The sequence below is a fragment of the Mytilus californianus genome, unplaced genomic scaffold (assembly GCF_021869535.1).
Source record: "Mytilus californianus isolate M0D057914Y unplaced genomic scaffold, xbMytCali1.0.p SCAF_8, whole genome shotgun sequence".
Taxonomy (NCBI): domain Eukaryota; kingdom Metazoa; phylum Mollusca; class Bivalvia; order Mytilida; family Mytilidae; genus Mytilus; species Mytilus californianus.
In genome coordinates, this window is record NW_026262734.1 from 69692544 (window position 1) to 69710342 (window position 17799).

At 32.6% G+C, this 17799-nt stretch overlaps 1 protein-coding gene across 6 annotated transcripts in view; it reads right to left on the reverse strand.

Moving 5' to 3' along the window:
* LOC127712162 (mediator of RNA polymerase II transcription subunit 15-like) overlaps window positions 1-17799 on the reverse strand; it is a 151505-nt gene that overhangs the window by 55497 nt on the left and 78209 nt on the right. For 5 of the 6 annotated variants that reach the window (XM_052218452.1, XM_052218451.1, XM_052218450.1 and 2 more), the window contains one exon: window positions 1607-1731. In XM_052218452.1, coding sequence (XP_052074412.1) covers window positions 1607-1731 — 125 coding nt within the window. Of the gene's footprint in view, window positions 1-1606; window positions 1732-14771; window positions 14865-17799 lie in introns of those variants that run through there. The other variant, XM_052218455.1, reaches the window with a different exon arrangement.

Here is a 17799-nt window from a genome sequence, read left to right on the forward strand (position 1 = left end):
CGGACGGACAGACGGTCAACAGTATACCATAATAAGTCCCGTAAACGGGCGTATAAAAACCAGAAAATTCCAACTTAAGGCCAATCCCTTAATACAATTTTGGCAGATGAGTGATGCTTGATATTTCTATTGTTATAACACATAATGTTTATACTAGAAGCCTTTTTTTTTTGACAATGATTTAATCAAACTTTAAATAAATGGATGCCTGTTATTACCTTTTTTACATTGTAATTTTATAAGGCATCGAGGCTTTGGATAAACCTGTGTCAAAGTCCAATACATTTTACAAAGTGATAAAGTAGCATCACAATTTTACCTAAAGTGAGGCTTTAAATGTGCCTGTGAAATAAATAACATCTTCATTTATCCAAAGAAGAGTCCTTGATTTTGCCTATAACAAACTAGCATCATAGATTACCTGAATTCCTTGGTTTTTATTAGTGTTGTCATCGGTTAATCGGTTAACCGGTTAACCATCGGAAGGACAGAATATCCAATACCAAAAACGTTAACCGGTTAACAGGACCTTTTTTCAATTCTAATAGATTTGACATAAATGTGTATTGACATCATTAATAAATGTTTAAAATGATAGTCCTGCTAAATAATTTGACATATCAATTGTCCAGTATATTGATTACTATTGGTAACCTTGAAAACACTCCAATTTTACAAAATTAATTAACACAAAGACATCTTGTCCATCAGCTTGGGGCAAGATCTAAAGTAAACATAATTAGCGTACAAATATTTAGAACTGTTGTATGCTGGTTAAATTTTATGATTTACTTCATTATTTCACTTTGATATGATATTGTGTAGACATACATGTAATAATGCCACATCCATTATCTAAGAAGTTTGTAATACATTAAACGAAATGCCGACTCAAAAATGGTAAAATGCAAATTATATGAATGGATTGATTGATTGTTGTTTGCTTTACGCCGCATTATATATGAATGGAATTAATGTACAATACAGTGTGGTATGAGTAACTGTAACTCGTTTAATCATCTCAAATTGAAACACTCCACAGAATTTCCTGAGACATCACAGAAAATGAAACAATCACCGGTTTCAGTCTTTATCAATTCATTAATTTAAAGAAGATTTTCTTCTTCTAAATCTGAAGTTATTACAAACATCATAGTAGATATGGTATAAGTGTTGGATTATTAAAAATGATACTTTACCAGAGCTGCTCAAAGCCAAGCCTTATAATGCCCAAGCATATACTTCAATTCATCTTATCATTAAACCATGCATTTGTAGAGAGTAATGAAGATCTTTAAAACATTAACTTACGGTAACTACTGGCTGGTTAATAGGTCGAAAGATTGTTCGAGTAGCCGGTTAAACAAAATTGTTCAATTTGACAACACTAGTTTTTATGTATACTTTAACTCGGAAGTGAATTTCTGAGTTGCTACTATGCAAGATACAATATAGCTGACCTAAAGTGAAATTTGAAGTTGTTAGCAAGGCCTTACAGTGATCTATAGTTGCTAACGTTTACATCATTTGGTCTCTGGTGGAAAGTTGTCTCATTGGCAATCATATCACATCTTCTTATATTTATCAAATCAAATCCTAATTTTACCTGAAGAGGAGGCCTTGGTTGTGCCTGTGCCAACGCATTGGCTCTGTTCATAATCTGTTGTTGTTGATTAAATAGTTGTTGTTGTCTTACATTCAGCTGAGCATGCTGTTGTGGAGTCATCATGGCTACAATACAAAACCAAGTTATAGAAAATCTTATACAACTGACCTTTAAGTATGCATCTCCAAATAAAAATGACTTTTTAAAAACTATCTGAGACTTAATGAATGAAATGCTGATATTTGATTCGTGACAATGATTCATTCAGTTCAATAATAGTAAGACAGTTTCCTCAATCATACAGTTTCGATGGCCACTTTACGATTCTTCAAACATCTAAGCATTTAAGTATGTGATTCTGTCTGGTTTGACAGTTTATAAGAATGTTTTGCAAGACTTGTTAATTCTGTGTAAACTTTTCTCACACATTCCTTCATTTCTCATAGGAGGTTCAATAGATTTTTACAATAAATTATCAACTGTTTAAGGTCATGGAAAAAACTGACTTCCCCTGCTGTCTGCCCTTTGAATAGTAAAATTGCTTGAGCTCATTTCAGTACAAAATCAAATTTAATTTTTGACACAAAAACATAAGTCTACCTTTTATTTGTGGCTGAATCATAGTGTGCAATAGCTCTAAAAACATATTAAAGTATTAAAATGTAAAAACGTTACAAAGCATTTCTGTAAAGTTTGTTCCACTTCTATGTAAACTTACAGATTTTGATTCTGCACTGAAAAACTTCACAATTAATGTGATAAGAAACTGTCAATTTTTGTTTCATTTATATATACACTGTTATTATGTGATTGACAGAATGACAGGACAAAAACAATACATCTCCCAACAAATAATAATAATAATAATAATAAATAATCAGATACACAAATATTTCAGGCACCTTTACATCAAATTGGACATTTGCGCTTTTTCTACAGGAAATTTGCGCTTTTGAAATAAAAAAAGAATGTGTCCATAGGACACAGATGCCCCCGCTTGTAAATATGCAAGGTCAATGTACTAATTCATACCTATTGACGTTTTGTTTTCTTTGAAACTTAATGACATTCATTTCTCTATTTTGTCATAAGAGATTGCAAACTGTTCAATAACAAACAGTAATGAGGTAACTCAAGAACAGTGTAAGTTACTCCACCCAAATTTGAGCCTGATCTGTGTTTGGTGGTAGTTAGCATTGTCTACAAGTTTCATAACATTTGGTTGAGGCAAAGTAAAGTTAGCATGCGGAAACGACAAATTCACCAATTCTTCCATTTATAAAGAGATTTAACCCAAAAATAGAGAAAGTGACACCACCAAAATTCGAACTTGATCTGTGTTTTGTAGTAATAAGCATTGAATATAAGTTTAAGAACCTTTGGTTGGGGCAAAGTAAAGTTAAGAGTGCAGAAACAGCAAATTCACCATTTTTTTCCGTTTATAAAGGGACATAGCTCAAGAACAGTGAAAGTGACCCCACCCAAATTCGAAATTTATCTGTGTTTGGTGGTAATAAACATTGTATATATGTTTCAGAACATTTGTTTTTGGCAAAGTAAAGTTGGAGTTAGTGTAGAAACGACAAATTTGCTAAATTTTCCATTTATATATATATAAAGGGACATAACTCAAGAACAGTGGAAGCAACACCACCAAAATTTGACTTCATACTGTGATTGGTGGTAATAAGCATTTTAAAAGTATAAGTTTCAGAGCATTTGGTTGAGGCAAACTAAAGTTAGAAAAAGGAAACCAATTTCAAGATGTACATAAGTACGTAAGTACGAACAGACAAGGGGTAGGTAAACTTTAATGCCTGCACCACTCCGTGGAGGCATAAAAAGCAAATTTGCACTTTTTCTACAGGACATTTGCGCTTTATTAACATAACATTTGAAAACGAAATCACTTCAAAAGGGAAGTTAAAAATAAATTCCTAATAACAACCATGACTCTTTCTTCAAATTCAACATGAACACAAGAAGAGGAGTACAGTTTCCATTTTTAACTCCATGAATCGTATAAATCTGTTTGATTAATTTATGGCAATATTTGAATATTCTAAAACACAACACAAACACTCCTAAATTTGTCGTAAATGTAGAAATAATAATTTCAATTACAGGTTAACTTTTATTGATAAAAAACACAAATGTCCCATCAATTTCATATAGGTGTATCAAAGTTTAAAGTGCAAAAGTCCATAGTTTTGGAGCACAAATGTCCTTTCGTATTACAGGTAAATAAATGGAGAATGTGTCCCCATGGACACAGATGATGCCCCCGCTTGCATACAACATTATAATGGGACATATCTCAAGAACGATAAAAGTGACACTACCCAAATTTGTACTTGATCTGAGTTTAAGGGTAATAAGTATTGTGTATAGGTTTCATAATGTTTGGTTGGGGCAAACTTAAGTTACAGAACGGAAACTAAAACTTTTGCAATTTTTCGATTTATAAAGGGGCATAACTCGAGAATGGTTAAAATGACCCCACCAAAATTCAAACTTGATCTTCATTTGTGGAAATAAGCATTGTGTATATGTTTCATAAAATTTGGTTGAGGCAAACTTAAGTTAGAGAACGGAAACTAAAAATTTTGCAATTTTTCCATTTATGAAGGGGCATAACTCTAGAACTGTTAGAGTGACGCTAACAAAATTCAATCTTGATCTGTATTTTGTGGTAATAAGCATTGTGTATAAGTTTCATAACATTTGGTTGAGGCAAACTTAAGTTAGAGAACGGAAATGAAAAATTTTGCAATTTTTCCATTTATAAAGGGGCATAACTCTAGAACAGTTAGAGTGACACTACCAAAATTCAATCTTGATCTGTGTTTTGTAGTAATAAGCATTGTGTATAAGTTTCATAACATTTGGTTGAGGCAAACTTAAGTTAGAGAACGGAAACTAAAAGTTTTGCAATTTTTCCATTTGTAAAGGGGCATGACTCTAGAACGTTTAAAGTGACGCCACCAAAATTCAAACTTGATCTGTGTTTTGTGGTTATAAGCATTGTGTATAAGTTTCATAACATTTGGTTGAGGCAAACTTAAGTTAGAGAACGGAAACTAAAAATTTTGTTATTTTTCCATTTATAAAGGGGCATAACTCTAGAACGGTTAGAGTGACACTACCAAAATTCAAGCTTAATCTGTATTTGGTGGTAATAAGTATTGTGTATAAGTTTCATAACATTTGGTTGAGGCAAACTTAAGTTAGAGAACAGAAACTAAAAATTTTGCAATTTTTTCATTTATAAAGAGGCATAACTCTAGAACGGTTAAAGTAACGCCACCAAAATTCAGACTTGATCTGTGTTTTATGGTAATTAGCATTTAGTAAAAGTTTCATAACATTTGGTTGAGGCAAACTCAAGTTAGAGAATGGAAACCAATTTTGGGACGTACAGACGTACGTACGTACGTACAGACGGACAAGGGTAAAACTTAATGCCCCCTCCGCTATGGCGGGGACATAAAAAGTGCAATCATCCTGTCCCCTTCCAGTCATACCTGGTTTCCTGAAGCCCACTGACTCGGGTGATTTTATCTTAGATTTACCTCAACCTGTAAGTTTTTTAAAATAATTGTATAAATGCCTCTGTATTATAGTGTCTTGATTGCAGGATGTCTGTCAAGGTCAAACCAATGGCTTTAAGATTAATATTTGCTACTTCTCCACCAGGCATGCAGTTTTCTGGAGTAAGAGATTAGAGTCAGGATAATGTGTGTAGGTATGGGAACATGTCTACCTATGGACTATGACATCTTGCAAACTAGCATGTTGAAATTCCTCAGCATTTTGGTCCGTCACATTAAGACCATATTGTCCAGAATTTGATGCTGGACATTAAACATGTATTAATTAATCAATAAAATCTAACAGGGTGACAGAAAACATTTATAATAATTTGGCCTGAATAACTGAACACTAATGAATGTTTTAATGATAGTTTCAATCTCAATATAAGATAAAATGTGGACATTTCATCCAAGACAACTAATGTAACAAAAGTATATTGGCTATTTTGCTGATAAAATGTATTAATTTTGTCTTAATGATGATCCAAATTGGATGTGAGGTCAATGTACTTGGTAAACTAAGCTGTCAGTGGAGACTAAATCAATACTCAACCATACTGGACAGAACTGTCAGATTAAAATCATCTCATTGTTCTTGGTAACCTTAGATTTCAGTTATGCAAGTAAATTGTTAAACATCATAATGCACTGGTAAATTTATCAAAGAGGAAATTTCTAAAACTAGAAAATATTGAAAATCGCATGATTCTTATATTATATAAGATCTGACATCAAATATAATAATTCAAACATGTAATTAAAAAAAAAACCTCTGATCTATGATATTGCAAAGTACTGGCATATATCATCTGATTTTCATAAGGGCTTTTAGATCTAAGAAACATATGGAACATCTGCTACTTATGTTAAACAAGAATGTGTCCATAGTACGGATGCCCCACTCCGCACTATCATTTTCTATGTTCAGTGGACCGTGAAATTGGGGTCAAAACTCTAATTTGGCATTAAAATTAGACAGATCATATCATAGGGAACATGTGTACTAAGTTTCAAGTTGATTGGACTTCAACTTCATCAAAAACTACCTTGACCAAAAACTTTAACCTGAAGTGGGACAGACGGGCGGACGGACGAACGGACGGACGAACAGACGGATGAACGAACGGATGCACAGACCAGAAAACATAATGCCCCTACTGCTATGGTAGGTGGGGCATAAAAATAAAGACTTATTTCAAATCCTTAGCTATCATAGTGATAGAGCTTACACTGTATAAAATTTATCTCCGTTGTTTTGTATCGTCTTTGACGAAAGTCAAACAAATTATACCCATTTGGTGTTTTAGAGCAAACTGTTGTGAGATTTTTAACATGCTAGTTTTGAATATTATAGTCCACTTTACCGTTACATTAACCATACATATAAATATGTCAGAAGATCAAACAGTCAAAAGAAGCCGTAATATAAACCATCTTCCTATATCTACATACATATAGATATATATCAGTGGATCAAACAGTCTATAGGAACTGTAACATTAACCATATATACAGATATGTCAGTGGATCAAACCGTCAATAGGAGCCATACCATTAACCATACATATCAATATATCAATGGATCAAAGAGTCTATAGGAACAGTAATATTGACCATACATAGAGATATGTCAGTGGATCAAACAGTCAATAGGAGCCATACCATGAACCATACATATCAATATATCAATGGATCAAAGAGTCTATAGGAACAGTAATATTGACCATACATAAAGATATGTCAGTGGATCAAACAGTCAATAGGAGCCATACCATTAACCATACATATAGATATATCAGTAGATCAAACAGTCTATAGGAACCGTAACATTAACCATACATATACATGATATAGATATGTCAGTGGATCAAACAGTCAATAGGAGCCATACCGTTAACCAAACATATCGATATATCAATGGATCAAAGAGTCTATAGGAACCGTAATATTAACCATACATAAAGATATACCAGTGGATCAAACAGTCAAAAGGAGCCATACCGTTAACCATACATATCGATATATCAATGGATCAAAGAATCTATAGGAACCGTAGTATTAACCATACATATAGATATACCAGTGGATCAAACAGTCAATAAGAGCCATACCGTTAACCATACATATAGATATATCTGTGGATCAAACAGTCTATAGGAACCGTAATATAAACCTCACATACAGATATATCAGTGGATCAAACAGTCTATAGGAACCGTAATATCAACCATACATATAGATATATCAGTGGATTAAACAGTCTATAGTTGCCGTAATATCAACCATACATATAGATATGTCAATGGATCAAACAGTCAATAGGAGCCATACCGTTAACCAAACATATCGATATATCAATGGATCAAAGAGTCTATAGGAACCGTAATATTAACCATACATATAGATATACCAGTGGATCAAACAGTCAAAAGGAGCCATACCGTTAACCATACATATCGATATATCAATGGATCAAAGAATCTATAGGAACCGTAATATTAACCATACATATAGATATACCAGTGGATCAAACAGTCTATAGGAACCGTAATATCAACCATACATATAGATATATCAGTGGATTAAACAGTCTATAGTTGCCGTAATATCAACCATACATATAGATATATCAGTGCATTAAACAGCCTATAGGAACCGCAATATTAACCATACAAATAGATAAATCAGTGGATCAAACAGTCTATAGATACCGTAATATCAACCATACATATAGATATATCAGTGCATTAAACAGCCTATAGGAACCGCAATATTAACCATACATATAGATATATCAGTGGATCAAACAGTCTAACATATATCAGAAGTTGTAGACCTACATAAGACATAAGAAAATGAAGTCACTTGGGAGACCTATCCTAGCATAAACTTTTATCATCATGTCAAACCTTACTGACACATGTATATTATTTTGCATAAATCAGTGGATCAAACAGTCTATAGGAACCAGAATTGTGGATCAAACAGTCTATAGGAACCGTAATATCAACCATACATATAGATATATCAGTGGATCAAACAGTCTATAGATGTCGTAATATCAACCATACATATAGATATATCAGTGCATTAAACAGCCTATAGGAACTGCAATATTAACCATACATATAGATATATCAGTGGATCAAACAGTCTATAGGAACCGTAACATTAACCATACATAAAGATATGTCAGTGGATCAAACAGTCAATAGGAGCCATACCATTAACCATACATATAGATATATCAGTGGATCAAACAGTCTATAGGAAACGTAATTTAACCATACATATAGATATGTCAGTGGATCAAACAGTCAATAGGAGCCATACCGTTAACCATACATATTGATATATCAATGGACCAAAGAGTCTATAGGAACCGTAATATTAACCATACATATAGATATACCAGTGGATCAAACAGTCAATAGGAGCCATACCGTTAACCATACAAATCGATATATCAATGGATCAAAGAGTCTATAGGAACCGTAATATTAACCATACATATAGATATACCAGTGGATCAAACAGTCAATAGGAAAGCCATACCTTTAACCATACATATAGATATATCTGTGGATCAAACAGTCTATAGGAACCGTAATATAAACCTCACATATAGATATATCAGTGGATCAAACAGTCTATAGGAACCGTAATATTAACCATACATATAGATATATATCAGTGGATCAAACAGTCTAACATATATCAGAATTTTTGCGCTTATATATTGGCGAGTTTTGGAAATGTCTATGGGCCACTCAATATCCTCGGAATCATGATTCTCGGAACGTCTCGAAATTTTCCATCATTTATATAGGTAGTTATTTATGTCTTTGATACGGTCCCTCTATGGATAGGCTATAACGTGACATTGTATATTTCAACAATCCGACAAACGGTTCATTTGTAGATTTGACAGTAAAACAATAAAGACTAGGTTGCATTTTAAAAATCATTTATATGTTAGAACCTATTTGCCTTTTGACAAAACATATATGTTTTTAATAATGTGAATGTTTATTAAATATCAAGTATAATGATAACCCAATTATATAATTCATGCTTTGAGGTGGTCCCTCTACGTGTTATGTGTGTTGTATCTATTAAACCTGGTAATAGTTTATTGATATACAATGACCAAGAATAAACTGATTATTTCTGAATGTTTATCATTTGATATTTAGTATTTCAATCATAGCATGAGAAAATGTCGTAAAGAATGAAGAAAATTAAGAAAACAATATTTCTGTTAAAAATATTTATCTAAGGTCGGAAACACAGTGGTTGGAAAGCAGAAAGATAATCAAACAAAAGGATTTTTCCGTAAAAAAAATATCTAATTTCATTAATAGATACTACCAGACTAAGAGAATATTCATTGTTAAGGTAAAACTGAGACTGAATTTATTCCTAATAATTATAGAATATAATTAAAATTGTAATGTATACGTGCATAATGCCTCACAGGTTTGATCAGTCATTACATTTATGAAAATGATACGTAACGTATGAGCACCAATGAGCAGGGATGCGTACCCAAAGTTAGCTAAATATCTAAATTTGAAACGGTCGTGAATGAAAAAAATACTTGCGTGGTTTCAATTCACTAGGATTTTAAATCCTTGCATCTCACAAAAAACGTAATTAATATTTTACAATAATCATAACAAAATATAATAACTATCATAATGTTAATTTTTTTTTTTTTTTTCCTTCTTCTTTTATTAGTTCAACCTTATAGCATCTAAATATTTGTACTATGATACGGTTTTGAAAATTGTATTCATTGTGTTGGTCAGCTTCATTCACATTATACATCACCTTGTTCACACGCACACTATCGGTTTGTGTTCACAAAAATTCAGGATAAAATGTCAATGAATCCGGAGTCAAAGCACTTGAGGTAGGTAGTTTGACATCCGAATTCAACTATTAGATTAATATATGTGATGACGCAAATGTGTATTCTTATCCAGAGTATCAGTGCGTATGCTTTCTATTTACTATTTCTTGCGCAAAAATACCACGTTCATGCATAAATATTAATTTCACTCGCGAATGCGAATTTTTGCTTTTCTTATCTAAATTCAAGACACGGCAATAAGAGCTTGCCATATGACTTTCATGCACTGTCATCATTGCTTACGGTATTCTGACCTCTAGCTGTTTCTCTTTTGTTTTCTTTTTTGAGTCACTGTCCTTTTATAAACTTTGACATTTTCGAAATGCCAAGGATTTTCTACCCAAGGAATAGATTACTTAACTTCATACTTTATTTTGCCTTTTTAACTTTTTTTATTTGAGCGTCACTGATGATTCTTTGGAGACTTAACTCGCGTCTGGCGTACAACAAGTTAATCCTGGTATTTTTTTATATCTACATGTCTTTTTATATAAATTGGTTCTTTTGAGAGTATGTTCAGGTATTCATAAAACTTCTGAAAATAAGATATTCTTCAAAACCAAGTTTCCCTGTAAAATATTTGGATTGATTTAAGTAAAATCAGGAAATCCTTAAAATTTGAGATGTTTTATGAGACCAAAATAAGTCTCTATATAAGAGGTCCAAATGAAGCTGGTGTGTTACTCTCAAGAAAAATATACGAAACCTTCTTATAAGTTGCATGCCACAGGGTTTCACTTCACATGGAAAATGGACTTTAAATTTATCTGTACAACATCTACCATGAGTACAGACATCTTCAATAACGAGTTGAGAATATGAAGGCATCCATGCAGGAAACAAAATATAAAGATGTGATAGATAAAATAAATGCATCCAGATTATAAAGCAAACTGAGTGCTTAAATTTATATGTGCAATTTGCATTATACATCCGGTTTGTAGAAACTGGGATTTGCAATAGGATTATAAAAAAAATGATGTACAATCCCAAGCAATAAATGAAATAGTCGAGAAATGTATATTCAAATAGTAGCTGTATATACACTTTTCTATTCACACCTATCCAACATTGCTTTCAACTGACTTGTGCAAGAATGTACACACTACTTCATATTTTTAATAAAGGTAGTTTAACTTCATCATTATCTCCTTCTATTCACAGTCAATTACTTCAATTCAAAAGCAAACAAAAATTCAGCAACAATCTTTTGGTGACCAGTCAGCTGTCTTAGGGTCACATATTGCTTTTCTTTTTTTAAAGAAAGCAACTTGTTAGACCTACAAAATGAAGTCACTGAGACCTATCCTAACATAAACTTTTATCATCATGTCAAACCTTACTGATGCATGCATCATATTTTGCATATCCATTAAACATTGGTTTAATTACGCTTGACCCTTAAATTTTATATTCTATTTCCTGTCCAAAAATTATTTAATATTATGCCAAGGTTTCACTGAAATGGAGGAGTTTGCTCAAAACAGCCACCGTGATGATGATCTAAGGTAGAACAATGTTTCTCATCAAATAAAATGCATTAACTTAAACATATATATACCACATGTTCTTTATAGCAATGTTTATCCTGTAGATTCTACAAAACATTGCATCATCAGGTGAAAATATTTTGATTGTGTTCATATAGTTTTAAAACTTCTTATATATACAGTAAATGTGCTTGTGCAAAGATATTGTTTTAAAATATAATCCCATAAAGAATATGCCCCATATATCTCTGCATGCCATACTGTTCATCTAACATAGAAGTTGTGCTGTTTCCAAGTCAACCAGTTTTATCAAAGTTTTGATAATTAAATAGGTACTTATATGTTATATAAGTAATGTTTATACATAGTTTGATTTTCATTACACTCAGTGGTCATTATTTTAGGATTTTCCCAGGATGTGTGTTTTCTTTACTGTTGAGATGAAACAGATTTATTATCATATCTCAATCAGTTAGATGTGAAGTTTATCACATGTTCTTAGCAGGAGGTTTAATTACATCAGTTCCAATACAAATATACATGTCTTGTTAATTAGTGACCACTTGTGGCATTTGGCTTTCTTTGTCCTTTGTTCTTTATACATTAACCTGGGTGCAGTTTTAACTCCTCCCACATAGGAGTATCCCATTAAGAAGTTGTGTATTAAAAACCTGTGTATGCTGCCTTGAGTATCCATTTATTTAAATGCAGATTAAGCAGTTATTAGACTAATCTTGGCTCTAGTAGTGTTTTAGCTAAAAATTCAAATTAGTGATGTATATATATAAAATAAAAGTTTTAATTCAAAAAAAAAAAAAAAAAAAAAAAAAAAAAAAAAAAAAAAAAAAAGGGAATAAGAACACCTACTGGAATGTCAAAACAAGTGTTAAAACAACTTTACATAGAGAATAGTATTGAAGGAGTAACACCTATAGAGACACAACAGACAGAGAACGTTAGTGATGAGATTAACACAGATTCCTCACCAGAGAACACTGTTCTGATTAACTTGGCAGAATCAGTGCATCAACACAGAAGCAGTGTATCGAATGGCGAAAATGAGAATGGTGGAACAGACAGGAACAAGACTGCAGAATCACAAAACATAGCTCAGTGTTTTGCAGGGCTTCAAGAGACCTTCAAACAGTTAATTTACAGAGACAATACTCATGACACGAGTAGAGATCGCGAATTCAACCTTCAACAGTGGTATAACCATGCAGGGATTGGAAATAGGAGTGAAACCTACACTTCTAACAGGGGAAATAACAACAGTTTACAAGGAAATACAGAGAATGCATCTTTCATCTCAGGAACACAAATTGGAAATTTTTCATGTGGAGTGCGTTCTGATGAATACTCTAATGTGGACATTATATCTCCATCTATTCAGAAGCAAATCATTGACGGTAAGGATGTTAATTTGGCATCTCTTCTTATCCCAAATTATGAAAGTCCCCAAGTTCACTCTGTTGCAGCTAATGGGTTAGAATTAAATATCTCTGGGAAGCCAGATCCCCGTCTAAATAGGAAACTCACAATTCAAGAATTCATTAAGGCATTTGGCAAGTTTAAAAGGGTTATGTCATCAGCTTATCCTGATCGTAGAGCAGAGCTGGATGCTTATGAAGATGAGATTATAGATATTAGTAATTTTTATGGTGATAGATTTTATGATTACCACAAATTGTTTTCTGCAAAATCAGCAGCTCTTTTAAGGGAGAGAAGGATTAAGGTTGACTGGAGCAAAAGAGATAGGGATCTTCTTTCATTAATAGTTGCTGGTGGGAATGTAAATGTTTGCAAAATTTGTAATTTGGTTGATCACACTACAGCTTTTTGTCCTATGCAAACCTCCATGGGGTATCAAGACTACCCAGATAAAGTATCAAGGCAGGTAGACAATACTGATAAGTTATCATTCTGGGAGGGAGGTGTGCAATAATTTTAATACCAGTAGGGGTTGTACCAGGAGTTTTTGTCATTTTTCACATATCTGTAGTAGATGTAAAGTCGCTGGTCATACCCTATTAGCTTGTCAAAAAGTTTTTCCCTCTCAAGGTAGGACTGAAGTACAATCTAAGCCACATACAGTTAACTCTTCACCACTAAAGTTTGAGAAAATAACAACAAATAAGCAAGGTCAATGACTACATGATTTTCCACATCTGGCAACTACCCTAATTAATGTTATTAAACTTGCAAAAGAATTAGTATCTCATCCTGACAAAAAATTTGTTAACTATTTATGCAATGGCTTAGAGAAAGGTTTTGATACTATGGTAGCTACAACAGATATACCTACAAAAGAATGTAGGAATAGTTTATCTGCTAGGACACAACCAGATGTGGTTTCTGAGTTGATAGAGAAAGAAGTTTTTAAAGGTTTCTTGTATGGGCCTTTTAAGGATCCCCCTTTTCAAAAATATAGGGTAAGCCCAATTGGTATTGCAGAAGGGAAATATTCTGGTAAAAAGCGCTTAATATTGGACTTATCTTCACCACATAATGATGACAACCATCTAAGCATTAATGATCTTATTGACAAACAAGATTGCTCAATGTCTTATGTAAGAATAGATGACGCCATTGACATGATTGATGTTATTTTGAAATTTTGAAGAAATTCCTGGCTTTGCAAGTTCGACATATCCGACGCGTTTAAAAATTGTCCTATTATACCAAGTCAGTGGCCTCTTTTCTGCATAAAATGGGAAAAAATGTATTATTTTTATGTCCGTTTAACTTTTGGATGTCGTTCAAGCCCTAAAATTTTTGACCATTTATCCCAAGCTTTGTGTCATATTGCAGAAAACAATTACAAAGTTAATAGCATTTTGCATTTATTGGATGATTTTCTAACCATAGATCCACCAGATGCTGATGGTGAGAGGACTATGGCTATAATGATGATGATTTTCAAAAAACTGAACATTCCTATAGCTAAACATAAGAGAATTTTGTATAAACTGTTTAATTTAAATGCATTAGTTGATATAAATGTATATATGTTGATTAAGTGATATGAAACAATTATTCTGGTGAAGAAAGTACTATTCAACACACAAATATAATTTTAACCACACCCTTCAAATTATATGTAAAATTTCCTTCTTGTCAAATTATTTTCATACATAAAACTTGTAAAATATACAAAACAAACAAACCTGTTTTCCTATTGAACATTTTCAATCAAATTAAAATTTCCTGACAATTTTTCAATTTTTACATGTACATGTACATTATTTATAAAACATGTGATACAATTTTTGGGGAAGTATTAAAAGATAGAACAGACACTGTAACTTGATGTTTAATGGATTTTCTTTATGCAACATTTTATAATAATATCAATTATTCAACCGATATTGACTACTAAAGCTGATCATAAGTTATTAAAATCTAATATATATGTATCATTTAAACAACAAACATTTATTAACAAAATATATGTTCTTTGTATCTTTGTGTGTTTCATTTGGAGGTGTATAAATCCCCTGATGTTTCATTCAGAGGTGTATAAATTTCCAGAGTGTTTCATTCAAAGGTGTATAAATCTCCCAAGTGTTTCATTCAGAGGTGTATAAATCATTTAGAGGTGTATTAATCTCAAGAGTGTTTCATTCAGAAGTGTATAAATCCCAAGAGTGTTTCATTCAGAGGTGTATAAATCCCCCAAGTGTTTCATTCAGAGGTGTATAAATCCCCAGAGTGTTTCATTCGGAGGTGAATAAATCATTTAGATGTGTATAAATCTCCCAAGTGTTTCATTCAGAGGTGTATAAATCTCCAAAGTGTTTCATTCAGAGGTGTATAAATTTCCAGAGTGTTTCATTCAGAAGTTTATAAATCCCCAGAGTGTTTCATTTAGAGGTGTATAAATCTCCCAAGTGTTTCATTCAGAGGTGTATAAATCCCCAGAGTGTTTCATTCAGAAGTGTATAAATCTCCAGAGTGTTTCATTCAGAGGTGTATAAATCTCCAAAGTGTTTCATTCAGAAGTGTATAAATTTCCAGAGTATTTCATTCAGAGGTTTATAAATCCCCAGAGTGTTTCATTCAGAGGTGTATAAATCACCAAAGTGTTTCATTCAGAAGTGTATAAATCCCCAGAGTGTTTCATTCAGAGGTGTATATTTTATCAGTTGTCCAACAAATAGAAAATATTGGATTGATTGATTGCTGTTGGTTTAATATCTAGTGGCAAATATTTCATCCATATTCAGGATAAGAAAGTATTATAGTAAAATTATTTTGCAAGAATCATCTGTGCACTAAATGTGGGTCGTAATAATCAAACTGTTCAATAACTTTGTAAAAGTGTTATACCAATTTCACTCTCATCTATTGTTTTGTTGATTGCAACTAAAAGAAAGCATCTTCATCTGCTCAAAAATCATTATCCATCTGTATTTTGAAAACATCTGCGACTCATTTCACAAAAAATCTGATGAGAAAATTACTTGCAAGTCATGAATATTTAAGTAAAACTAACTTACAATTAATTTTCATCTTAAGATTTTTTATGAAAAGAGCCCTGGAACTCCTGGGCAAGACTTATAGATTGTGTTAAAAAACCCAAATGTTAGTACGAGACAGCCTGGCCACCTTGCTTCATTATACTAAGACTAGTATCCAAATGTAAATATTAGACTGCCTGGCCACCTTGCTTCATTATACTAGGACTGGTACCCAAATGTAAATATCAGATTGCCTGGCCACCTTGCTTCATTATACTAGGACTGGTACCCAAATGTAAGTATTAGATAGACTGCTTGGCCACCTTGCTGACCACCTTGCTTCATTTTACGAGAACTGGTACCCAAATGTAAGTGTGAGACTGCCTGGCCACCTTGCTTCATTATACTAAGACTGGTACTCAAATATTGGTGTGAGACTGTCTGGCCACCTTGCTTCATTATACTAGGACTGGTACCCAAATGTTAGTGTGAGACTGCCTGGTCACCTTGATTCATTATATAAGGACTGGTACCCAAATGTTAGTGTGAGACTGCCTGGTCACCTTGATTCATTATACTAGGACTGGTACCCAAATGTTAGTGTGATACTGCCTGACCACCATGTTTCATTATAATTGGATTAGTTAGTCTTATCACAAAATTTTAAAAAAAAATAACCACTCAAGACAAATGTAGGGAAAGACAGAATTTTGTCAAAGGACACATGTATAAGTCCGTTTGGCAGTATTTAGAGGTGTACTTTCAAAGCAGATGTTACCTTTTGAATGGATCAAACATAAGATATTTTCTTGCATAGCCTAACAGATGTAATGTTTCATTTTTTGTTGCCCAACCTAAATGATATAATATTTCATTTTTTCTTCATTGATTGTCAATAATTGCTGGATGAATTCATTTGAACAATAACGCATATTGCTTACATGATTAAGGATTCAATACATGCTGATGTATACACATACACCTGTTGTCGTAATTTTATCTTTTTCTTGTTAATAAGCCAGTAAATGACAATAAGGTAAACCAGATTGCCTTTTGTATTATTTCAATTACATCTGATAGAAAGAATAAACCTTCAAAAATTACAATGCAAGAAAGGGAATACAAGTATTGTGCATTAGCTATGTGTCTGTTTCCTAGGAACCATAAAATGTGTCATATCAATCTAATATCCACATTGGTCAATGAAAACAAGGTGCATACATACTTTAAATACAACAGTCAGGGCTTCAAAAGCTTTAGTGGTATGGGACCAAAGTTTATCCAGGAGACACAAATTTTTCAATAATAGATGACTACATAAATGATATATTATAAGAAGTATGAACAAGACTGCACACTCTGAAATGTCTTGCCTACTTTACTGATTATGATTAACTTTATGTTAAAAGTCTTTAAGATAAAGGTTTTACTAAGGGCATCACATAAACTTAACATTAACAATGACCCATGTAAATGAGGACTAGGTCAAATGAACTCTGACTAAGGGACATGTACCATTGACAATTATTGAATACACCAAAAATAGTTAACCTTTTGCTTATAGAAACCAAACAAACCACGAAAACTTAACATTCACATATGAAATTTGAGTCAAGGTCAGATGAACCTTGGATATAAGATATGAACAACTTTCAATCATTCCATATACCAAATATAGTTGACCATTTACTTATAGTATCTGAGAAATGGACCAAACCTAGAAAACTTAATATTG